The sequence below is a fragment of the Microchirus variegatus genome (assembly GCF_963457635.1).
Source record: "Microchirus variegatus genome assembly, chromosome: 5".
Lineage (NCBI taxonomy): Eukaryota > Metazoa > Chordata > Actinopteri > Pleuronectiformes > Soleidae > Microchirus > Microchirus variegatus.
The window spans coordinates 36,650,437-36,676,715 of NC_139806.1; the positions used below are offsets into that span (position 1 = coordinate 36,650,437).

General features: G+C 38.6%; 1 protein-coding gene across 1 annotated transcript; it reads left to right on the forward strand.

Annotated features, from left to right (window-relative positions):
* Positions 1-863: 863 nt before the first annotated feature.
* cwc22 (CWC22 spliceosome associated protein homolog) lies at positions 864-17,092 on the forward strand (the record flags this gene model as incomplete). Its single annotated transcript, XM_083889758.1, has 20 exons — positions 864-924; positions 5,806-5,862; positions 6,188-6,381; positions 6,562-6,905; positions 7,434-7,688; positions 7,835-7,963; positions 8,395-8,563; positions 9,084-9,137; positions 9,266-9,401; positions 9,769-9,975; positions 10,067-10,129; positions 10,223-10,318; positions 10,964-11,045; positions 11,246-11,306; positions 13,805-13,882; positions 14,644-14,796; positions 14,927-15,054; positions 15,208-15,309; positions 15,617-15,801; positions 16,179-17,092. 20 exons carry the CDS (start codon positions 864-866, stop codon positions 16,919-16,921), a joined length of 3,297 nt encoding a protein of 1,098 aa, XP_083745884.1. The 3' UTR covers positions 16,922-17,092.
* Between the last annotated feature and the right edge of the window lie 9,187 nt (positions 17,093-26,279).

Genomic DNA, 26,279 nt, shown 5'->3' on the forward strand with positions numbered 1-26,279 from the left:
CTATCGTCATGGAGAAAGAGCACCTTTGGATTATTTTTCTTTTAATCTGTGCATTTAATAAGTGCCATTCCCTTCTGTCTGCTGAGGGTTTAAACTGAGTGCTGTTATTTTTGAAGGTTACTCATTCCACGCACATTTCAGCTTCACAGGACCGGTGTTCAGATTGTTTTAAAGTGAGCACTGTTGTGCACCGGTCAACATTCCCTCATTATCATCATCACCATCATCTCCTTCACAGCGGATTCTGTCAATATCCAAGTTTTCTCTGATGTGACATCACAGGGGACCGTATCTATGTTCCCCGGGTCCTATGTTCCCCGCTTTGTATGTGACCGGGGAACATAGGACCCTTTCTCTAACCCTAATCCTAACCCTACCCTTTTTCAAAAAAAGGGTCCTATGTTCCCCTGTCACATAAAAAGTGGACCTTTTTTGGGGAAAACGGGGAACATAGGACCCGGGGAACATAGGTAAAACCCCCATCACAGCACTGTTATACAGTGAAAAAACATTTTAAACTGAGGTTGTCTTCTGGAAAAAGTCGGTACACATGAGGTTCGCTCACACCCCTCAGCAGTGTTGGCTAACTAATAGCTCCATTGCTAACTGCTGCTACTACATTTCTATCGCCAACCCTGTAAACAAGACTGTACATGCTCAGTGCATCAGACAGTGTTATTGGAGGCTGTATTTTCCCCCCCAACTTCCAGTCATTTTGCTAAGCTAGGCTTAACAAATCTTGAGATCTCTTCTTTTTTTTTCTATGTGTGACTGTTCCTTTAAAGGGTCCGGTGTGTATGTATTGGTGACATAACGTTGAGACTGCATATTACAACAACTCCAGGTGTGTTGGGGTAACTACGATGGCCATCACCCAGTGGTATGTTTGTGTGGTCCAGCTGAAGAGCAAGATGGCAGACACCTGTACACACATATCCCAAATGTTAGATACTGGACCTTTGAAACTTTTTGGTTGTAAACAAGCAGGTGATACGAGATTAGCGTGTGAGGTCAGAGTGGGGGTCAGATTTAGAGGTCATAAGGATGCTTAATGGCTGCAGCAGGTCTTGGCAAGTTGTCATAGTGACGGTGGCGGCGGCGGCGGTGATGATGATATAATGACCAATCAGAGCAGTGAGAGGGCAGCATCGCCCAAATATTAGCGGCGTGAGCATGTTAGCTTTCACGCTGTCTGATGACAAGTCTGTGCAATAATACAAAAGTGGTATTTTCCTAATGACAAAATATTATAGTTAATAAATTATCACTAAATCACTGCTAACATTTCAGATGTGATTAGACATCCGCTACCACTTCAGTGCAAACTGCATTACCTGAATGTCTAACACAATAGAAACTCTGGTTTTCTTACATAGAATCCACAAAACCAATCATTCACTGACCATCATCCATGTGTGGTCACCTGAAATGTATGTATGGACCGTTAGTGAAGACAGGAAAGTCTCAGTAGCTAAGGTTGAACACTCGCCGCACACTGTAGCTGTGAAATTGTTCCATCAGTCCCTTCTTTTTTTTATTCTTAATAAGGAATAACGATTCTGCAAAAAAAAAAAAAAAACATTCACACAGACTCACTTTAGGTATTTTGATATTTTCTACTGAAAGCTGAACTTTATGTACATTAGTGTTCATTCGTTGATCTGTGGGAGCAATATGAAGAAAATCACCATCAAAGGTCCACTTACTATAATCTGGAGTATTTATTGGGCATGTGGGTTTGGCTTAGGTGTCACCACGAGAGCTAAATGTGAACTTTAACTTCAATCATGTGAATTCTTCAAATAATTAGGTAATTTTTGACCTTTGATCTTCGATTCTCTTCATCGTTTATTGACTTTGTGTTTTGTTTTTTCCGTGTTTTTCACCCGTGTTGGACAAACACTCACTGTGAGCTCAGACGCTCATCGTCCTTTTTCTCCTTCTCTTCATATTTTTATACTGATCAAGGATCCTTCACACACTTTTAATTACACTTAACTGTTTGACTGTTGGTGTCTATTAATTTCTATTGATGTGTGTTTTGTACCGATGTCAGTGGGATGCAGGGAGGGATCACTCTGTAGAGATCAGAATAATAAAGACGTATTTATTTTCAGTACACGCGAGTGCTACCTCTTTTCTACTGTGCTGTTTTTCTGTGGTCGTCGTCGCGTTGCAAAATTAATTTTGGGACTAATCAGACATCGCCTGGATGGTATTAAATGATGGATACAAAGTATTTTGCACATCACTGTACATTTTTTTGTTTGTATAAAATTTGTATTTAATATAATATATCTTGTGTTTCTTTTTTACTGCCTCATAACTCCTCGCTTTCCCCCTTTTTTTTTTTTCCACAGCAGCCATTTTGACATGTTCTAGCAGGAAAAGCACTGGTGTCACTGATAACACTCTCTATCATCACTTTCACACACGTGCTTTTCCTATGATGAGCTGTCAAAACATCTGCCATGCAAAGGGCCATGTTAAAGGGGAAATATACAAAATCAACCTTATTTAATCATTTAAATACTTTGTCCTTAAAACACGCAAGAGTGCTGGCGAGGGCAACAGTATCCAAAAACTCCAGGAAGTCCAGGAAACGTTCTATTCTTGGCCCCACAGTGCAGCACAGAGTTCTACACAAACTTCCAGCCACAGAGGCTGATGTCATTTCCTGTACCTTAAGTTTCTTTTTACTTTTTTAAGGTGGACTTAAAGAGATACTACAAAACAGGGCGTTCTGAACAGGGCTGTTTTGGCAGAGTGACTGATCTGCTGTGGTGCTTCATTCTCGTGGTATTTTGATGTCCAGTGAGTAAGAATTGGTGACATCTAGTGGTGACACTGCAGATTGTAACAGATGGAGGACTATCCCACTCGCTCCTTCCTTTTCCTACAGTGGCCTTCACATACCGGAGAGTACGGTGTGTTTCTTTGTTTGCTTGGTAAGCTTCCTCTTCCATTATGCAAAAACACATGCTCTGACCGGTTTGTCCACCTAAACTTAGTAAAGTTAGGCACTTGCCCTAAAGTACTTACAAAATGCTTATTCCAAGGCAAAGGTGTCAAACATGCACAATCCCAATCGATCACATGCACTCCACCACTTGCTATCATGTTATCATGCAACATGTTTTACAATAGTAATAATAAGACGAGGGCTTTTTTTCCGCATCATTATTAAATGTATTACATTCAACATTAAATGACATATATAAGCTTGTCTGGTGTTTTAATTACAGATATCAGAGCTGTTTCACCCCATTTGTTCCACTTGGTCAAATGAAGAGTAAACTGAAAACAGTTATGATGCAGCTGTGTTTGTTTGATTCACATTCTATTACAGAGTTAGATTCAATTAGACCTGCCTTTTTAAATGTATTTTATTTTTTACTCACAAAACGTGTTATAATTGACAGAAACACAGTGAAGAACAGTACAGGGCTTTTATTTTCTTTGAAGGCAGTCATTCAGGTATCGACTTTTTGTCAGTTTTATTTCTTTTCTTCTTTTTTTTTTCAATCCCAACTTCCTCTGTTGCTGTGGGAATGAGACATGTCTCTCAGATCCACTGTCTGATGATCAAATAACACATTTATCTCTGAAAATTAGCAAACACACATAATTTCACACACACACAAAACACCTGTATCTTTTGAAGTGGTCCTTTAGTTTTAGATTTATTTTTATAATAGTTTCATTTTGCATCATAAATGTGTTTTCATTGTGAAATAACAAGCACTTTTACTTTGAAATTCTATGAAATCACGATGGAATACTGTGTTATCATTTTAAACTCATAATGTTTACCTTCTACTCAACACTTTCTCCCCTCTTCACAGCTCCCTCTTGACCAGACTAGTAGTTAATTTAAGTTTGATACCCCTTGTACATATAAAGCTTTTATGGGGGTTTCCAGATAAATTCGACAAATAATATGTATTTTTTCAAATTTTAACTCAAGATTTATGTATATATATATATATGTGTGTGTGTATAATGCATAAACTAAACAATTAATTACTTTATTAACACAGAACAGTCTTGTTTACTTTACTAAATAATATTAGGTGACATAGAAAAGCCATGATGCACGTTATCTCGTTATCATCCTGACCGCAAGAGGGCGACGCAAAAGAAAATGAACCGCCGCCATTTAAACATAGAGACATGACCCGGAAGCAGTGTAAGAACTTTTCCGCCACGAAAACGACATCGATTTACCGAAGGCTCGAACAATTGGGCAGCGGAACGGTGAGATAATGTTTTTAAAACTTTGAAAAAAAGATTGACCGAAAAAGCGTTACTCGAGACAAACGTCGTCTGTTTCTTTCACTCCTCTAATCGCAATAAGTATCAGGTTATATTGTGGAGTAAATGTAGCATTAGCATCACAGCTAACGATTGATGATCCTAACACACATGGCGATAAAACGTAGCTTTGATTGAACAAACTTACTGTGACAGTCGGATTATATTTTTTACTGCTATATACCAGTAAGCCAATAACATGTAAATCGTCATTTTAACTCCACATTAAAGTTACAAATACCACCTGAGGCACATTTGCATAATACTTAATCCTAATCATAATCACAATCTTTACATTACATGTCATTTAGCAGACGCTTTTATCCAAAGCGACTAACAATTGAGTACAACCAGCCAGGGGTGATAGTTGAACTTGTGACCATGATGTCTCAATCATGTGTGTATATTATATTCTGTGTATATCTCTCCGTTAACGCTCACCAAATAAATGGGTCCATTAAATAGATCAAGTAGTCTATCATCAACATTAATGTATCGAAAAAACAGTGAAACTTTAATTTTCTGTAACAAATAGATTGTTCACATCTCGAAGTATTAATATTCATTTATCATTTAGTAATAAACTTCCAGGCTTTGATGAGTCCAAGAATTTTGTGTGAAAGTCTTGGAAAGAGGTTTGGCTCACAGTAGAATTTGCAAAATGCTTTTGCGAAATGTACAAAAGCATTTTTAAATTGTGCGTATACTGTATATGAAGAAAAGCAAATAAAAATCTGATGCTGGTCACATAAATGTGCTGGAGTGATCTAATCAAAACTCATGCAACAGTCACATCATTTGTGGAATTGAAACTAGGAAGTAAACACCTCGCTAGTTTTGTTAGTTAAAATCATGATATAAAGAAAAGTTATGTTAAGGAAAGGAAGAAAGATGTGTCTTGAAAAGATTGTCAATCTATATTCATTCATTCATTCATTCATTCATCCATTCATTCATTCATGCATTTATAGTTCTGAACATACTCTTAATGAAACATGTTTGCACTTTTGTGATTTTAAAAGGTTTTTGTTAGTGATTATTACTTCGAGTGTGAACACAATTTACCTTGTCAAAATAAACCTTTGTTGTTTACATAGATAATGAAAATTAACATGATAGTATATGAGGTAGAAGAGGTTGACATCAGTGTGATTGAGTTGGCCAAAAAAACCCTGACAAAATCACAACGCATACTTCAAAATGTGTACTTGTGGTGAAAGATTTGGGAACTGACAGAATTACTGTTGCATTTAATCTGCCCTCTCAATTAATTTCTTATTCGTATAAAGTTTCAGTAGAAGTTTAATATTTCAAACTTATACTTATCTTACATTATTTGTAATATGAGCAATAATGTCCTAAATCAGTCTAACCATTTGAAGTATGAATTGTTGTAGAAATGGTGAAAGATAAAGGTACATGTTTGATTTGCACATAAACATACCTACACAGAACACATAATAATCAAAGTAATATGGATGTGTTTTCAAGGTATGGACTCTCCAGACAGAAATGAAAGTCCCAGTTCTGTGTCCAAAGAACAAAATGGTGAGTAAAATCCACTGTCACTGCTTAATGTTTGTTAAAACGCCCTTCTGCATGATCCCTTCCCAGTTCCATTTGAGTCATTAGGCCTAACGAGCAGCAAGCATCAAGGAGAAGGAGTGATGGAAGAAAGACACCTTCATACACAGTTTCTCCCTGCAACGACTGCATTTGTTTATGAAAGACTCTTCATGATTGATTTTCTGACCAAAATGATTTCCATAATCGTCCCACTCAAACCACTGTTGTTCCCAAACTTTACCACCCTCACTCAATGTTGTAGTAGTTCATGTGATGCTAATGTTCATCTTTGTGTCATTGGCTTCAGAAGAGAGACCATCAGTGACTGACTCGACTGAGAAAAGCCCCCAAGATAAGCCACAGGCCAGTCCTGCAGCCCACAGCTCCTCCAAGAGTCCAGCCTCGAGCAGCTCAGACAGCAGCAGTGGTAGTAGTAGTGATGAAGATGATGAACACAACGGAGCACTGAGGAAGATTAGGAGCAGCGTGGCCCAGATCAAAGTAAGCAATAATAATAATGATGTTATTGGCACTTTATGTTTTTTATTAAGGTGAATGTTGTCATGTTAATGTATGGGGTTTTCTGTGAGAGTCATGGTTTAAAAATATAAAGGAGAAACCTGAATGCTTACATTTGTGACAATCAGTGGCCTTAATGTTTGTCTTTTTTTTTTATTCCAGCGATCCGGGTCCAAAGAGCAAGACGGATCCAAGTCAATAGAGCGAGACGGATCTAGATCCAAATCCAGGTCAAAAGATAGATCCACATCCAGAGAACGAGACAGATCCAGGTCGAGGTCCAAAGAACGTGGTGGATCTGGTTCCAAAGAACGCAGCAGATCTGGTTCCAAAGAACGAGACAGGTCCAGGTCCGGAGGAAGAGACAGATCCAGGTCCAGAGGAAGAGACAGATCCAGATCCAGGTCCAGGGGAAGAGACAGATCCAGGTCCAGAGGAAGAGACAGATCCAGGTCTAAAGAGAGAGAGCGGGACAGGGAGCGCTATGACAGAGGACGCTATGCCAGGTAGACAGAAACAATCATTTATTAAAATTGGATAAAAACATGTTTAGTGTTGGCTCTCCCTTGCATAGGTTCCTCAAACAACACTTTTTTTTCTTCTGTTCTCTGTCGTGAAGCTACAGGCTCAGCAGTTCATTGATTTCTGCTTTGATTGATAAACAGGGAAAGATGGCAGGAGGACATTCACATCAATCCATGTACTTAATGTACTGCCCTATATCATTTTGACTAGTTTCTCTATTAAGAAAACTGCATCAGCTCCAGGCCAGTTTTTTGCTCCCATTCCTGCCATTTTTACAGAAATGTACATTTACATTTACAGAGGACAAACCTAAACCAGGTAGACATGATCAAAACAACGATTACATGAACCCTGATCTCAATAACGATCTGTGGAGACCGCCTCTCAACCAGAACAAAATTTCTTCCTAAATGGGATGTATTCAGACTGGCATGTTTGCATTAATGTCCATGTAAACTTTGCTTACATCTTATGTGGTCTATTCTCATATTCTCGTCTGCTCTGCACAGAGATCGCTATGATGATCACCGTGATGACAGGAACGGACGGTTTAACAGACGGACCAATCGGGATGCAGAGTCAGATTACAGGAGGCGTGGGCGCTCGCCTCCCTCTGCCACAGACAAGGAGCCGGTGGCAGCAGAGGAGCCTCCGGTCAAGAAAAAGAAAGAGGAGATTGATCCCATCCTGACAAGAACTGGTGGAGCCTACATTCCACCCGCCAAGCTGCGTTTGATGCAGCAGCAAATCACAGACAAGAACAGGTGAGTGAGCGTTTATCATATTTAGTGAACTCAACTCCACATAGCTCAGATCAAATCTGTTCTTCATGTAGATCCGAGTCTTCACAATATCTCAACTTCTTTATAGCCTCGTAATTTTTTGCATGGTTGTTGTTGCTCCTGTGTAGTTTGGCCTATCAGAGGATGAGCTGGGAGGCTCTGAAGAAATCAATCAACGGTTTGATCAACAAAGTCAACGTGTCCAACATTGTCATGATCATCCAGGAGTTGCTGCAGGAGAACGTTGTCAGGGGGAGGTAACTTTCAAAGCAGTATTCTAATATTAAAAAAAATCTAAATATCAACATAATTATTCTTTAGTAACACATAGCTTAGCTTTGTTGTCTTTTTCAAACATGTTTTAACTAGTGTGGTTCATTATGTTGACTTGGTTTTCTTGTGCCCCACAAAAGAGAAAAGAGCTAAATTTTCATCCAAAAACTATCTTCATCCGTACGAGCGTTTCAGCTCCATATCGGATCTAATATATAACACTCCTAAAAAAGTCCATTCAGGTAGTGCAAAGCACATTCCCTCCTCTGCAGTTGTTTCAGAAAGTTTTACTAATGTGAGCATGTCTGGTGCAGAATGTGGGTGTTTTTAAATGGAAGCGCATTTATGGATGTTGTCACTTTTAAGAGGTCATGTGTTGTCTGTCTATGTAACCGTCTTCTCATGTATCTGTCAGGGGTTTGCTATCTCGCTCAGTGCTGCAGGCGCAGGCTGCATCTCCGACCTTCACTCATGTCTATGCTGCCCTCGTTGCCATTATCAACTCCAAGTTCCCTCAGATTGGAGAGCTAATCTTGAAGCGCCTCATCCTGACCTTCAGGAGGAGCTACCGCCGCAACCTCAAGGTTTTTGTCTGATTGTTTGTCCAATTAGCCGACACATCTGTCTGGTAATCAGAGGAATGAATTGAGTTTAGTAACTGATCGAAATAGTTGAAAACAAGGTTCATTTGTGGATCATAGAATATACAGACAATTCCTGACAGCATTGATAATGGATGGGTTTTCAGTCCTAAAAGTCACAATAAACATTACTATATGTGTTTGTAGCAGCACAACAATCAACGCAAGCAATAGTAATTGCTATATTTGTATGGTTTTCAATGTTTCAGTGTTGTGTAAAATTATAAAACATATCTTTTCTGACTTGGTCACACAGCTGAAAAAACTGTTACTAACCACTTCAAAATTCAAATGGTTTATGGGTAAATAACCGCAAGTAGACTTGAGCTCATCCTTCTGACAATACAGGAAGCACAAGTTGTACCTGTTTTTCCATTTGCTGATGTTTTATGTTGGAAGATTTATGAAACAGCAGTGTTATTGTCCCTGATGTATTAACACCAGTCTGTCTTTTGTTTACCAGCAACAGTGTCTGACCGCCTCAAAGTTTGTTGCTCACCTCATCAATCAGAACGTGGTATGTTGTGCCGTATAACTTTAATACCACTGAACAGTTTGAATGTTGATACTTTGCTCTAATGGTCTCTGTGTATGTGTGTCTCTCTTCTCCCCTCTTTGGTTTGCTGCTGTGTCTCTCATCCATAGGCTCATGAGGTTTTGTGTCTGGAGATGCTCACGCTGCTGCTCGAGCGACCGACTGATGACAGCGTGGAGGTTTCCATCTCCTTCCTGAAGGAGTGTGGACTCAAACTGACCGAGGTCTCCCCCAGAGGAATCAATGGTAAACTGCAATTTACTTCGTTTGCTGCTAAAGTTGAAGGAGTTGCTCCCTTTTTATTTGCTTATACTTAAATTCCTCTCTTGGTTATTAATTTTATGTCCGAATGATCAAGCTAGTTTGAAACGAGTGATAACTTTTTAGCAATAGGTTGAGTGTGTTTGAGACATTACTACACAGAACTCACCACCTTGTATTTTCTACAAACACTTTGTAATTTCATTGTATTCTATGAAATAGGGGAGAGCTCCTCTCAGACTCCCTCCAGAAAGCAATAGTGTCCCCAAACCCTTTCTAGTCTCTCACGGTCTGAATAGTTAAATATCAGTTTATCAGAAAAATATATAATTTAGTGTGTTTTTCTTCACAGCTATATTTGAGCGTCTCAGGAACGTCCTCCATGAGTCGACCATCGATAAGAGAGTCCAGTACATGATTGAGGTGATGTTTGCGATCAGAAAAGATGGCTTCAAAGATCATCCAGTGGTTCCCGATGGCTTGGACCTGGTGGACGAGGACGACCAGTTCACCCACATGCTTCCGCTGGAGGACGAGTACATTGCTGAGGAACAACTTAGTAAGATCTGGATGACCTTTTGTCATCACTTTCTGTGCAGTAATAAGAGTGTGTTTAAGTTTTTCTCAAATGTATATCTGTGTTTATTCAGATGTGTTTAAGTTGGATCCAGACTTCCAGGACAATGAAGAGAAATACAAAACCATTAAAAAGGGTAAGAATCTTAATTTAATTATTTCACTTATGTTCAGTTCAGCAGTCACCTCATTTACAGTCTAACTAATCACCTGCCACTGCCTCCTCATAGATATCCTGGACGAGGGCAGCAGTGATTCGGGGGAGGATGGAGACGGCAGCGAAGAAGATGAAGACGATGAAGAGGAGAATGAGGCGGTAGACGAAGGTGAGAAAAATGATCACTGATTTCGATTTTATTTATTTATCTCTGCTTTTCAGAAAACATGGAGCACTTTCAATGCATCTTTTTATACTTGGGCGAAAGTAGAATATCAAACCAGTGTTTGTCGTCTATAAATAAACTCTGAACCTCCATCATCCAGATGAAGCTCCTGAATCAATTAGTGAAGTACAGGGTACACACAGACAGTTCAGTTTTATTTTTTTTGTCACACTTGACGCTGACTCTTTCCCTTTCCTTTTCATTTTTTCCATGTAAACGTGTTAACGGGCAGAGCTGCCAATGGATAGGAAGTTAAATATATTTAACTAGTCGCACATCTATTTTTACTTGCAAGTGCGATTAGAACACTCGTACTGTCTGCTCACACCTATCAAGGTGGGGGAAATAAGGTGCTAATAATCAATTAGTCTTGTAGTCTTTTTTTTTTTTTTTTAAGCAGTGCTTGTGAACTGCTCTTATTGATGTAATGGTTAAGTCACTGTGGTTATAAATGTTGGTTTGAGACATTATAAACAAAGTGTGAGTCACTGATGATGATATAAATGTTTTTTTTTTACATGATCTATCAGCCAAACTAAAGCATGGTCCATCATCATTTATGTCTTCCTCTGTCTGTGTTTCCCTCAGATGAGAAGGTCACCATCTTTGACAAAACCGAAGTCAACCTGGTCGCTTTCAGAAGAACCATCTACCTTGCTATACAGTCCAGGTATTTACACACAGTAATGCTTTTGAAATGCACACTTAGTGAGCGGTGACTCAGTTGTCTCACAGGATGTTGTCAGTTATTTACAGCTCCTGCTATATTTGATGGACTTGGGCTAGTATTTAAAAGTGTGCATGTGTATGGCCTACTTGAATGGTTTAATTGAAGAAGAGCTCACAGTAACTGTGTGTCTGTTCCTGTAGTTTGGACTTTGAGGAGTGTGCCCACAAGCTGATTAAGATGGACTTTCCTGATAGCCAAACGGTGAGAACACACACACACACACACACACACACACACACACACACACACGGCTGACATAAAAGACTGCTTCAGAAATACAACACACATCAATGATGGCAAATGTGAATTTATTTCCCCCTCAGAGAACTGACTTTGTTTTCAGTTTCTTTCGTAAATCCAAAGGCTCAGTCTTTCATGACTTCCATATTATTAAACCGTTATGCAAATTGTATGGTGTTGTTTATTAATGTACTAAAATAACTTCATATTAAAAACACTTAATATGAAGTCATCAAAACCCTGAAGTTCTGCAGATGGATATGAACATTTTCATATAGTGTAACCATTTTATACTTTACATTTTCTTTACATTGGTGTTTTCTTATTAGAACATGTTAATCTTCAGAAAATTCATGAATATATTATTCACACATTTCCATAGCTGATTATTATGATACAAAAAAACATTAAAGTATTTGTTAAATGTTGTGTTTCTGCATTTACATATTTATAATTTGGCCAAACTCATCCAATTGTACAGGGGAATTTTTGTTATTCAAGCTCATTGCTGACCAGGAGGTGGCGCTGATACTCCAGATTGTGTGCGTGTCTGTGCAGTTGTGTGGTCTTAAAGTCAAGTTGTGTAATGGTAAAAAAAAAAATCCCAGACTTTGACAGTTGCAGTTCAGCTCTGTGTATGTGTGGTTTGGGGGCAAATACCATGCAACAGAAATGCCTTTTGCGTCTTTGTGGACCTCTAGTGTTTGTGTTTGCATGTCTTCTTGTGGACACACCCAGCGTATTGTTTCAGGCAAACTTAGTCTAATGAAAATAAAATTGTCACCGTCAGATGTGATCGGTTGTTAGATTGGTTTCAAACAGGAGTGGGTTATGACAGGACCAAGTCTTGTCTTTCGATCTCTAAGGTTATTAAGCTAAAGACGAGATGAGTTTCTTCAAATAGAGACTTTAGATATGGCTGTCGTTATTATAATTGTATCCCTCCTTTTACTTTTACTGCTTGTTGTCCTGAATTTAATTGGTATGACTCTCAGTTCTATTTTTAAGAGAAAGGATGAAAAAATAAAATATGCAGGCATTTTTCTCCGACCACATTTTTGTTGTGTGATTATTATACATGTAGAGGAGGAAGAAGGCGAATCATGTATATGTCCAGTTGGAATCAACCTCGTTTGTTTCCCAGTTCCTACCCTCAGGCTTTGACCTTGAAGTAGAAAGCTGATTCATAGAAGAAGACAAATATCATTGTGAAGTCGAGGCTGGTACATTTTGTTAACTGATGAGGAGAGAAAGTTTATGCTTTGCCAGCTTAAGGAATGAAAGTTATAAAGTTCATAGATGGTAGGAAGACACAGATTGTCTTGACATGATGCCAACTTGCCGCCGGTTAACTTTGTTATTGTCTGTGACCCAATAGGTCAACTGGAAAATGCTTATACTAGTAAGAGCATATTGCCACCGACTGGGACAAAGGAAGCTGTTCAATTAATTGGTTTGGTCTGTTCTTAGCTGTGCATGGAGACGTATTGTGTGTCACAGCAAATGCATTTCAAAACAGAAGAACGCCGCTGTAATTGCCTATTAGTGTGATGACTTCCATTTTCCAATCTTCCAACCTTTTTCATATTTCACTCTATTTAAATTCAATATTTTTGAAAATTCAACAGAGCAACTTAGATTTTCAGCAGAAATGTTTAACTTCTCATGATTTAAACGATGTGTTGGCCAAACAAACGGTGTAAGCCTCTTCCTCAGAACCTTCACGTGACTGCACTGTAAACATAGACGTCAGGTCAAACGCATACGGACTGTGGAGACGACTGTCTCCTCCACTTATCACTCTGTACCTGAACTTAAACTCTGTGAACTGCTGATGTATGAAAACAATCACAACATGGGGACTCTCTGTGTGTGTGTGTGTGTGTGTGTGTTTGTGTGTGTGAGAGAGGTCAGAGCTGATGACCTTCTCAGCCAGTGTTTCATCCGCATCAGGAATGAATCACTCGACACAACAGCTGGAATGTGCTCAAACACACATAAACACACTTTGAGGATGTTTATCCTTAGATATATTTTTCTTAGAACCTCGCTCTCAAACATACTGAACTGACTGAGGTGTCGGAAGTAAAAACATCTTTGAGCCACACAAAATTCATAACTGACCAGGGTCCTGCCTAATCATTATAGTATAGGAGTTGAGATTAAGTCCTTGAGATAAAGAGACAATACAAAAAAGGCAAAATACAAAAAAACACATTTAAAAGAGCGACTATCGAATATCAGATGGCATCAGGATTAAAAGATTGATTGGAATGTGGTTAAAAGATATCATTGATCATGGACGATGTATTGGCAGAGGAGTGGGACATGTGACTGATATGATATGAATGTTCAATATGTCATCACATATTCTGTATTTTTGATGTGTTAAATGTTTTGTATAAATGTCTGTAATCCCCTGTATTACTGACATATGTGTGTTTTGGTTGTGTGAGCAGAAGGAGCTGTGTAACATGATCCTTGACTGCTGCGCTCAACAGAGGACCTATGAGAAGTTCTTTGGTCTACTGGCCGGGGTGAGACATGCACAAACACACTCTCTTTAAAAACCCTGTGAGTTAAGGGGCTTACTTTAAGGGATTGGTTTGTCCAAATGATTAAATAAACATGGCACGGCACCCCCCGCGACCCTTGTGGAGGATAAAGCAGTAGAAAAAGGATGGATAGATGAGAGATAACACTCTGTTCCATCTTAAAGTGTCTCATCAGATTGTGCTGGTACATATTCTGATACGGGGTAGACTATACCATGTATATTTGGACACCATAAACATGGCAATATATTCAAATCATAAACAATATACCATTTTCTTTTGTCCACTGAGTGAAAGGAGGGGAGGGAGTGAAATGGTCAAAAGCCTGCTGTTAACTATTGGTCAGAGGCTTGCATACAACACTCTCCGTCACCGTCAATAATATTTTCTTATTTCCTTGAAACAGAGCTTGCAAGAGTCGATACAGTTTCAGACCATGAAATATCACAATATTATTGTATCAGTGTTTTCTTGCACCCCTAGGGGCAACACTGTTTTATGTGTCTGTACACTATAAATCTGAACAAATGTTTTTTAGAACTATTCCACTAAGTATTTGTGCCAAAATGTAGTTTTTGCCCCACAACAACAGCACAAAGGGTTTTTCAGGGTTAAGACCTGGTTTTAGGGCTAGGGTTAGAATTGGGTTTAGGTGATTTGTGATTGTTAAGGTTAGGGTTAGGATCTAGGGGATGCATTACGTCTATGATGTTTCCTCACTTTGTTTTTGTGTGTGTGTGCAGAGGTTCTGTCTGCTGAAGAAGGAGTACATGGAGAGTTTTGAGGGGATTTTCATGGAGCAGTACGACACAATTCACCGACTGGAGACCAACAAACTGAGGAACGTGGCCCGACTGTTTGCTCACCTGCTCTACACAGACTCTGTTCCCTGGAGTGTAAGGACACACACACACACACACACACACACACACACTTTCAGTCTACTCCCAACAGTGTTCACAATCACGCCCTCTCATAGTCACCTTATCTCTAACTTTGTCTGCTGTGTCTGTGACTGTCCACCAGGTGTTGGAGTGTGTCAGGATGAGCGAGGAAACCACAACATCGTCCAGCAGAATCTTTGTGAAGATCCTTTTCCAGGAGCTGTGTGCCTACATGGGCCTGCCCAGACTCAACCAGAGGCTCAAAGACCAGTATGAACAAACACACACACAGACACTGTTCTTAGCTGTTAATGGGTTGCTTGATGACATGCTGATGATGATGATGATGATGATGATGATGATGATAAAATCCAACACAACACAAGCTTAAATGAAAGTGTACGCTCCTTTGTGTGCCTTCAGGACTCTGCAGCCATTCTTTGAAGGTCTCTTTCCTCGTGATAATCCCAGAAACACACGCTTTGCCATCAACTTCTTCACCTCCATCGGACTGGGAGGGCTGACGTAAGTGACACTTACAAATGGTCGTAAGGAAGTGGACACACTAAACAGCATCATTTGTGTTTGGCTTGTGTAAGGTTCATACCTAAGAATTATAGTGGATACTTTGACATTTGGAACCCAGTGGTATAGATAAACAAACCTGCTACCAGTCTTAAGAAGCACTTTAAGATGCTATAAAAAATAAAGTCTGATTGATCTATGGAACAGGTTTTAATGCTGTTGTTTCATTTTAATTGAATGGTTGCCAATGTGTGGTCTCACTGTGTAAACGTAACCATATTCCGCATCAATTTTCTCACTCTCGTAGTGACGAATTGAGGGAACATTTGAAGAACGCTCCAAAGATGATCATGACGCAGAACCAGGAAGTCGAATCCTCTGACTCCTCGTCGTCCTCTTCATCCTCCTCCTCCTCTGATTCCTCGTCCTCGGATTCCTCCAGCGGGTCGGACTCTTCGGACTCTGACTCCTCCTCCAGCAGCAGCAGCTCAGGTGTGTGCATATTTCCTTTTGATATTTGTCTTGGGAAGTAAAGGCCTTAATGTGAATTGACCAGATCTCAAATAGAGTAGCATGTTGAGACCGGAGCAAATGTCCAGATTTTTTTGTAGAATATTTTTGTAAAGTAGAATTGTTTTGACAGTCGGCTATTTAATATTTTCATACAGAGTTAAGTACTGCTGCTGCACAAGGTTTTCTAATCTTGTAATGTGACATTATTATTATTATTAGGTAAAAAGGTGAGCTGTAATTTTCTGGTGTGATTTTGAATTGAAATAAATAAAAACAAAGCCTGTCTAACTAGAAATGGGCAGAATAGTGAGAGCGTGAAGGTAAAGCGTGAAGTAATTGTTCCTTATGTTCTCCAGACTCGGATGCCAAACACAGGAAGAAGAAGAGGAGAAAAGGAGAAGAGAAAAGAAGTGTGGAGATGAAGAAGACGAAAAAGAAGAAGCAGGAGAAGGACAAGAAGAAAAAGGACAAGCCCGTTGACAAGAAGCAACGCAGACACAAGAACGACAAAGACGAGGAAGATGATGGTGAGAAGCAGGCGAAGAAGCACGGGAAGAGCCGTGCACATGAGGAGCGTGAGCGTGCACATGAGGAGCGTGCACATGAGGCACAGGAGCGTGAGCATGCACAGGAGCGTGGACGCGCACGTGAGGCAGATGACCATGAGCGTGCACGTGTGCCACAGGAGCGCGGACGCGCACGTGAGGCAGATGACCACCAGCGTGCGCGTGTGCCACAGGAGCGTGAGCGCGCACGTGAGGCAGATGATAATGAGCGTGCACGTGTGCCACAGGAGCGTGAGCGCGCACGCGAGGCCGATGAGCACGAGCGTCCACGCGAGGGAACCCACCGCAGAGGACGAGACAAAAGAACCGAAGAAGACGAGGAGCCTCAGAGAGAGGCGGAGAGGAGACAAAAAACGGACGTTCAAGGCAGGCAAAGAGAAGGTGAGAGGGAGAAAGAGCGAGACAGAGGGAGGGACAGAGAGAGAGAACGAGCAAGGGAACGAGATGATGATGAGAAGAAAGATGTGGACAGAGAGAGGAATAAAGAGAACACAGACAGGAACAGGGAAAGACACGAGAGGAGGAGGAGATAAAAGTCATCCCTCCATCTTGAAGAAGCAGTGATGGACCGATGACTGACCAAAAGTCAATCTTTTCCTTCTGTCCCTCTCTCCCTCACCCCATCCTGTCACTCTGCTGTTCGGGACCCATTTATTTCTTTTCTTCTGTCTATATTTTGTATTCTTAATTGTTTTGTTGATGAAATGAGGAAAAAAAAAAAATCATTAAAGTTGATTTAGATGTTTTTTAATTTGTGTTTTAAGTGTTTCCAGCTCTTCACCATCTGGGCACGGTTCTGTGTGACTGTGAAGTCACAGGAATCTGCTTTTTATCCAAGTAACAAAAGAAATAATGATGAGATGAGAAGATTGATGCACTTGATGAAATTTGGAGCCAGCAGGCGCTTTGCTTAGTTTATCTTAAAGTCGGGAAAAGAGGAATACCAAGAAGACACTGATTCACATCTGGTTAGTGATCATCATCAGTCGATATGATCAGCATTTCTTCTTCATCACATAAATTTGCTCATTATATCTACACAATACCCAGTTCAGTTTGTTAGTTGCAGAGATTATGCAGCTCTTTGTCTAATCTCAGTTCAGTTCAGGGCTTTGTTGTCCCTCAAGGGGAAATGTGTCTTACAGTTAGCGTAATTAAAAAAAAAGCAATAAAAAAACCTATTAAATAAACACAGTTAACCTAATAAACAAAGACGTGGGACAATAAAGACACAGCGAGGAAAACAGTAAAAACTAAAATAGTGCAAAATAATAGCATCGATTGGAAGAAACAATTCTGGACAATTACACTGAAGCTAAAAAAAAAGAGAAATAGAAGCAAAACTTAAATGATATAGTGAATGTCCTTTTGTCAAAACTGGCAGGATGCTGCTGTGAAGAACCTGAATTTATATTTTGTGGAAATATGATTCATACAAACTTGATCTCTGCCTCCACCATGTCTACTTACAGCTGTGGCTTATGTCACTCCCTCTCCTGAGCACTCCAGAGAAATGTGACTCATGATATCACTGCTGTGGCTGTGACATTTTAATAGTTAATCTACTGATGATACTGATTTATTTTATTTTTTTATTTTACAATGAATCAATTGCCGTAACTTAATTTAAACCATAAAGAAAGAAAAAACACCTGACAATGTGGCATTAAATTCTGGAGATTCTGAAGATCTCTCTTCAAAAATACAGAGATGAATAGTTTATAATAGGTGCCGATCACTATTCTTTCACTTAACTATGCAGTTCCTCTTTAACTCTGTTATGTATGGACTTAAATGACAATATTTGGCATCTATTCACATCCTGACTTATCAAGCACTTGAACAGATGGAAGCAGCTGTTACAAATATTCAAACACGCACGCTGACATCATCGTGTAAATGACGAGCTCTGTCAACACACACGGAGAATTTACTGCTGCTGTTAATCCACTGAAATCCATCCTGGTTCAGCTCAATAACGTGACAGGACTTGAGGAACAATAACAAAAGTGGAACCAAACGTACACTGAAAATCTTCTGAGAACCATTGATGGCCTTTACTTTATTTCACATCTATTAAAGATGGAACATATAAAGACTCTGTTATGGACTACATAGTAAGTTTCTCCATTCAGCAGCATGGTGTGTTTAAGTTGAAATGATTTGGACTTTGTGAACATCCCAATTTATAAAAGGTAATTAATGAATTTATTATTAGTAAATAAATCATTTAGATCAGCTATTAGAACAGCATTGGGCTGCAGCTTGTGGGAAATCCCCTTTACATGTTATTTTAGGATGTTAAAAAACAAACAATATTTGCCTTTTTGAAATCACATTGAGAATTGTGAAGTTTCTCGTTCTCTCCCAGCCACCATGATGCGTTACTTGTTCACAGTTCCTGCTTTTGCGTCACATGACCGGAAGGCCTTCCCCTCACATTAAATGTTTTCACCTCTCACATTAAATGTTTTCACCTCTCACAATTACATGTTTTACCTCTCACATTACATGTTTTTACCTCTCACATTAAATGTTTTACCTCTCACATTACATGTTTTTACACATTACATGTGAGAGGTAAAACAATTGTATGTGTGAGGTAAAATTGTGTATGTGAGAGGTAAAAAAAGAAGAAGGAATTATGGCCTACACGGCCCCTCATAGTAAAAGGTCGCTTTGTTTTGTTTCCATTAATTCTGTGTTTTTGTTTACTGTAAACACCTCCGCTGGCGCCGGTGGCTCAGAATATGCTGATGTCAACAGTTGAGTGACTTTCATCTCAGCGTCTGAGCTTTGCCTCCACACCTGGCTGCTTTCTCCACGCGTCTCTGTGATCAGTGATATTTAAGTGAACTGAATGTCTCTTCTCCATCAAACATCTGTGCTGCCACTGACATGAAGGAACAAAGGTGTTTAGTGCGTATTCGCCCACAAAGCATGAACCGGTGAGTCTGTGACTGCAGTGCTGTTTACACCACCTTCACAAACAGGATGTGCATTTAAATATTATGAAGTCTTCACAGTCTAAAATCACTCTTTTAAAAAATGTAATTGGCTTATTTGTTTATAGGGTACGTTCTCAGCTCCTGCTGTTCCTAATTAAAGCCTCCTGTAGTTTCTTCAGCCTAAATTACCTGCACTGAAGTGTAAAAATGACCAAACGCTGTTTCACTGACAGTTCTGTGCTGATGTCTGTTTCTTTGTTGACAGGTTTCCTCGCTCACCTGAACCTGAACCTGATCCAAACCCTGACTCCAGCCAGCGAGGATGCAGTGGGAAACGCTGGAGTATAATCTGTCCTGGTACAATGACTCCACTGGTAAAAATGAATCTACTGTGTTAATTACTGAAGCTTAGAGGAGATGGTGCATTTGGACAGAGGCAGACTCTCAACACTTTTAATGACCCTGACTGTAGCTTTAAATCACTCACTCTGCAAATGAATTGTTTGTCTGCAGAGTGAAACATCTTTTATGAACCATATACCATGTTTAATACTCTGTTATGAACTGTTCAGGGTGAACGCTGCCTATTGCCATATGTCAGCTGAGATTGGCACAGCTCCAACTCTCATGTGGAGGATAAAGTGGCAGAAGATGGATGAATGGATCACAGTTATATATTACCTTATCTATCAAGGTTTGTGCAACTCTATATGGTTCCTTACTTCATCTATCTATCTATCTATCTATCTATCTATCTATCTATCTATCTATCTATCTATCTATCTATCTATCTATCTATCTATCTATCTATCTATCTATCTATCTATCTATCTATCTATCTATCTATCTATCTATCTATCTATCTATCTATCTATCTATCTATCTATGTATGTGTCTATCTATCTATCTATCTATCTATCTATCTATCTATCTATCTATCTATCTATCTATCTATCTATCTATCTATCTATCTATCTATCTATCTATCTATCTATCTATCTATCTATCTATCTATCTATCTATGTATGTATCTATGTATCTGTCTATCTATCTATCTATCTATCTATCTATCTATCTATCTATCTATCTATCTATCTATCTGTCTGTCTGTCTGTCTGTCTGTCTGTCTGTCTGTCTGTCTGTCTGTCTGTCTATCTATCTATCTATCTATCTATCTATCTATCTATCTATCTATCTTTCTATCTATCTATCTATCTATGTATCTATGTATGTGTCTATCTATCTATCTATCTATCTATCTATCTATCTATCTATCTATCTATCTATCTATCTATCTATCTATCTATCTATCTATCTATCTTTCTGTCTGTCTGTCTGTCTGTCTGTCTGTCTGTCTGTCTGTCTGTCTGTCTGTCTGTCTGTCTGTCTGTCTGTCTATCTATCTATGTATGTGTCTATCTATCTATCTATCTATCTATCTATCTATCTATCTATCTATCTATCTATCTATCTATCTATCTATCTATCTATCTATCTATCTATGTGTCTATGTATGTGTCTATCTATGTATGTGTCTATCTATCTATCTATCTATCTATCTATCTATCTATCTATCTATCTATCTATCTATCTATCTATCTATCTATCTATCTATCTATCTATCTATCTATCTGTCTTTCTGTCTGTCTGTCTGTCTGTCTGTCTGTCTGTCTGTCTGTCTGTCTGTCTGTCTGTCTGTCTGTCTATGTATGTGTCTATCTATCTATCTATCTATCTATCGATCTATCTATCTATCTATCTATCTATCTATCTATCTATCTATCTATGTGTCTATGTATGTGTCTATCTATGTATGTGTCTATCTATCTATCTATCTATCTATCTATCTATCTATCTATCTATCTATCTATCTATCTATCTATCTATCTATCTATCTATCTATCTATCTATCTATCTATCTATCTATCTATCTATCTATCTAACTGTCTATCAATCTACACCATATACATCTATATTTACATCTATATATCTATTTATACATCTATACACACACACACACTGCTGTGTCTTTGTACAACCTTGATGTGACGTTCAAGGTGAGAGGGGACGATGTCTGCCCACGTAAGTGTGTGTGTGTGTGTGTGTGTGTGTGTGTGTGCGTGTGTGTAAGTGGGTCGCTGCAGTGCTGCGTTGTGATTGGCTGGATGTCCCGAGGAGCCAAAGGAGTCAGATTGGTCTGCTGCGGCAGCAAATGGAGGAACATGGAACAGACCCACTGGGACCTGGGAGCTGCAAGGCATTCTGGGTAACGGGCAGCAAGGCCAAGCACGAGCACGGAGGTAACTGACAGTCGTTAGTTAGTTTGTTCAAACACAGACATTAGATGATCGTGAACACACCACGAAAACTATGTCCACTGTGTCCACTGTGTCCACTGTGTCCACACCATGGACTGAATTTTGAGATGATTACAAAATAATTGAGTATTATTACAACATATTGGTTCAATAATTTGCGACAAATCAGCCTGATTATTATTTACAGATCAGTCATAGATCTTCAGTTTTCTTTAAGAAACAAACATGGACATGAGTCAGTGAGCTGAGACACAGACACAGACAGGAGGTCTGTCTCCTTCAGAGCATCAGTGTGAAATGCCTCAGCTCTTTGACATGATTTTACCTTCTGCTCGTGTGTCTTCAGTGCTGATTTAGTGACTGTTTAGTCTGAGGTACAAACTCTAATGTACGTCTTTAGCTCCAGCTGCTTTTTATGAAACTCAAAACAAGCTCGAAAGAATACAATGTGAAAACAACACAAGTTGAAAGAACTGCAAAGAGACTTGACCACAAAATGAAGCCATTGTTTTTGTGTCTCTCCCTGTGGCTCTTCATCATCATCATCATCATCATTGACCAGAAGAACACACTCCTGAACAAGGTTTATTATAGTTTAAAAAACAAAAACCCTAGAATTAAAAAAAATATTTTCGTGAACTGAAATGATTATAAAAACCTAGTTTTTTTGTTAAAAAATATAAATAATAATAATAAAAAAACTGAAACTAAATTGTGTGTTAATAAAACTACCTATAAAGGTCTTCTTGCTGCAAAGGTAAGAGTGCTAACCACTACACCAACCTTTCGTCTCCATTTTCATTCATATAATAAAATATGTTTCATTTGTTTTTGTTTACAATGTGGGTCATAAGTCTTTGCAAGTTGTTGGGTTGAGTTGGTTCATCTTAGTTCATCTTCTCCTAAACCTCTAGTCCTTTTTCAAAATTATTATTATTTTTATTTTGCTCATGCATTTTCATCAGTCTTTCATCTGTTGGCTATATTGTTTTATACTTAACTGCAGCTAACCTCTGCAGTATTATGCACATCGTCTTGTATGTTATATTTGATTCAGGGATGGTTGAACCTTTTTGAATCTCGCACCTGGCGCAAAGTACTCCATATTCCAAAAAAATAAATAAAACTAGAATCAACTCAACTAAAACTAAGCATTTAAATATAAATAAAAACTAGCAAACCCACTCTAAAACAAATTAAAACAAGCTAATTTAAAAACAAAAAGTCCAAACTGAAACGAATGAAAACTGTTATGACCTCACTCCTGAATCAGGTGCTGCTCATCAGAACTCTTTACTTTAGTGAGATGCAGGGAAGTGTGAAATGATCCTTTAACCTGACACCTCCTGACAGCAGGCACAGGTGAGTTGACAGTAAATACAGAGTGTGTGTGTGTGTGTGTGTGTGTGTGTGTGTGTGTGTGTGTGTGTGCGACCTTTTCCACTTGGACTTTTTCTGCCATAAACACTGATCTTGTCAGGACCAGTAAACCACTAAAACCTGGTCATTTTTATAGGTTCTTGTTAATGTTAGTATATAAATGTGGTTAAGTTGAGCTGGTTATAGTTAAGGTCAGGGTTAATAACACTTGTTAGTTTGACCAAATGAATGAATGTCAACTGAAGAGTCCTTGAAAGGATAGTGACTCTAACGTGTGTGTGTGTGTGTGTTTCAGCCATTATTTACTGTTCTTAAATAGATTTTTGTCCTTTTTGCCAACAACAACAACACTGGAAGCAAATCAAGCAGCACCTGCTGCTCACACACACACACACACACACACACACACACACACACACACACACACACACACACACACACACACACACACACACACACACACACACACACACACACACACACAGGTGAGGTGAGGTGATGATGTCATCAGGTGGGCGGCGGCCTCAGTGTTCATGTGTTCATTCTTACGTTTGGTAACAACTTTGTTGAGAATCTTCCTGAGTTCAACACATGTAACACACACTCACTCACTCACTCACACACTCACTCACACACTCACACTCACACTCACACTCACACTCACACTCACACTCACACACACACGTCATTTAACATGTAACACACACACACACACACACACACAGATTCTTTTACTTTTATTGAAAGTAATTTAAGTCTCTCTCTCTCTCTCTCTCTCTCTCTCTCTCTCTCTCTCTCTCTCTCTCTCTCTCTCGTGTGTGAGTGCTGCGCATGCGCACTCCCGCGGCTTGGCTCTGTGCGGCGCAGGGCGCGCGGCTCTCCGCTGCTCACACACTCACTCACACACACACACACAGAGTTGACCGGACAGTGATGACCTGAGAGGTGGATGATGATCGATGACTGATCGATGACTGATCAATCAAAACTCGCACGCGGACTCACAGACGGACCGGAGACTCGGGCTCGCGCACGAATATTGACTATTATTGATTAATGATCGGCAGCTGCGGAGTTGAGCGCATCAAAGCAGATTCAGCTTCAGCTCTACTTTCTTCATCCATCCTTGTGTCCATCACCTCTGGTGAGTCTCCTTCATCCTCTTCACTTCACTTCTCTCTGTTTTGTTTGTCTTTGTTAAGATATGAAACAGTGTCTGTGAGCGTCTGTCTGTCTGTCTGTCTGTCTGACTGACTGTCAGTCTGTCTGCCTGACTGTCTGTCTGAAGAAAAGTCACTCTTTCATTGTAAATGTTGATCTCCAGGATTACACAGGATTTAACTGTGATATTAATGCTTTTTGTGTGTGTGTGTGTGTGTGTGTGTTCTTGTACTTAACCAACTTAACCAACAAAGTGAGGTCATTTTTACGGAGTGAGGACATTTTGGCCGGTCCTCACTTTGTTTTCATTGAAATCACTACCTTAGGTTGCTATAACATGTTATACTACATGTAGGGTTAGGACGACATAGTATAGTATGACTGTTTTGTCAAATGTTGGACCAAATTTTTTTTTTTATTAATATTTTTTTTTCAAATGTTGGTCGACATAGTATAGTATGATTTTTGTCAAATTTTGGACCAAATTTTTTTAAAATTTTTTGTTTTCAAATTTTGGACGACATAGTATAGTATGACTGTTTTGTCAAATTTTGGACCAAATTTTTTTTTTTATTAGTGTTTTTTTTCAAAATTTGGACGACATAGTATGGTATGACTTTCTTGTCAAATTTTGGACCAACAATTTTTTTTTATTAATATTTTTTTTCAAATTTTGGACGACATAGTATGGTATGACTTTTTTGTCAAATTTTGGACCAAATTTTTTTTTTATTAATATTTTTTTTCAAAATTTGGACGATATAGTATAGTTTGACTTTTTTGTCAAATTTTGGACCAACAATTTTTTAAATTTTTTTTTTTAAAATTTTGGACGACATAGTATGGTATGACTTTTTTGTCAAATTTTGGACCAAATTTTGTTTTTTTATTAATATTTTTTTTCAAAATTTGGACGATATAGTATAGTTTGACTTTTTTGTCAAATTTTGGACCAACAATTTTTTTTTAATTTTTTTTTAATTTTTGACGACATAGTATAGTATGACTTTTTTGTCAAATTTTGGACCAACAATTTTTTTTTAATTTTTTTTTTCAAATTTTTGACGACATAGTATAGTATGACTTTTTTGTCAAATTTTGGACCAACAATTTTTTTTAAATTTTTTTTTCAAATTTTTGACGACATAGTATAGTATGACTTTTTTGTCAAATTTTGGACCAACAATTTTTTTTAAATTTTTTTTTTCAAATTTTGGACGACATAGTATGGTATGACTTTTTTGTCAAATTTTGGACCAAATTTTTTTTTGTTATTAATATTTTTTTTCAAAATTTGGACGATATAGTATAGTTTGACTTTTTTGTCAAATTTTGGACCAACAATTTTTTTTTAATTTTTCTTTTCAAATTTTTGACGACATAGTATAGTATGACTTTTTTGTCAAATTTTGGACCAACAATTTTTTTTTTTTTTTTCAAATTTTGGACGACATAGTATAGTATGACTGTTTTGTCAAATTTTGGACCACATTTTTTTTTTATTAATATTTTTTTTTCAAAATTTGGACGACATAGTATAGTATGACTTTTTTGTCAAATTTTGGAGCAACAATTTTATTTTATTTTTTTAAAATTTTGGACGACCTAGTATAGTTTGACGTTTTTGTCAAATTTTGGACCAAAAAAAAACAAACAAAAAAAACATCTAAAAAGTTTTCCAGCCCATTTTGCTATGGGGCTCCACCTGCAGACATTTTATGGTACTGCAACCAGTAGTTCTTTGTCGATGTCATTCATGAAGTAGATATTTGTAATTGTGTTGATTTATAAAGTGGAAATGCTGGTCCTCACTTTGTCAGCAACCCGGTCCTCAGTATGCAGCGTGTGTGTGTGTGTGTGTGCGCGTGTGTGTGGGTGTGGGTGTGTGGGTGTGTGTGAAATGACCACAGGTGTAGTCATTAGAGTGTGATTTTCACAATAAGATAAGATAAGTCCTGTCTTAGTCCCACAACAGGGACATTCGAGATAAAGGTAATACATGATAAAACGTGCATTTCAACATCTAATGACTGATACTATCAGTCGTTCCTGCACTGATCGCAGTATGAGCATTTTCCTTCATA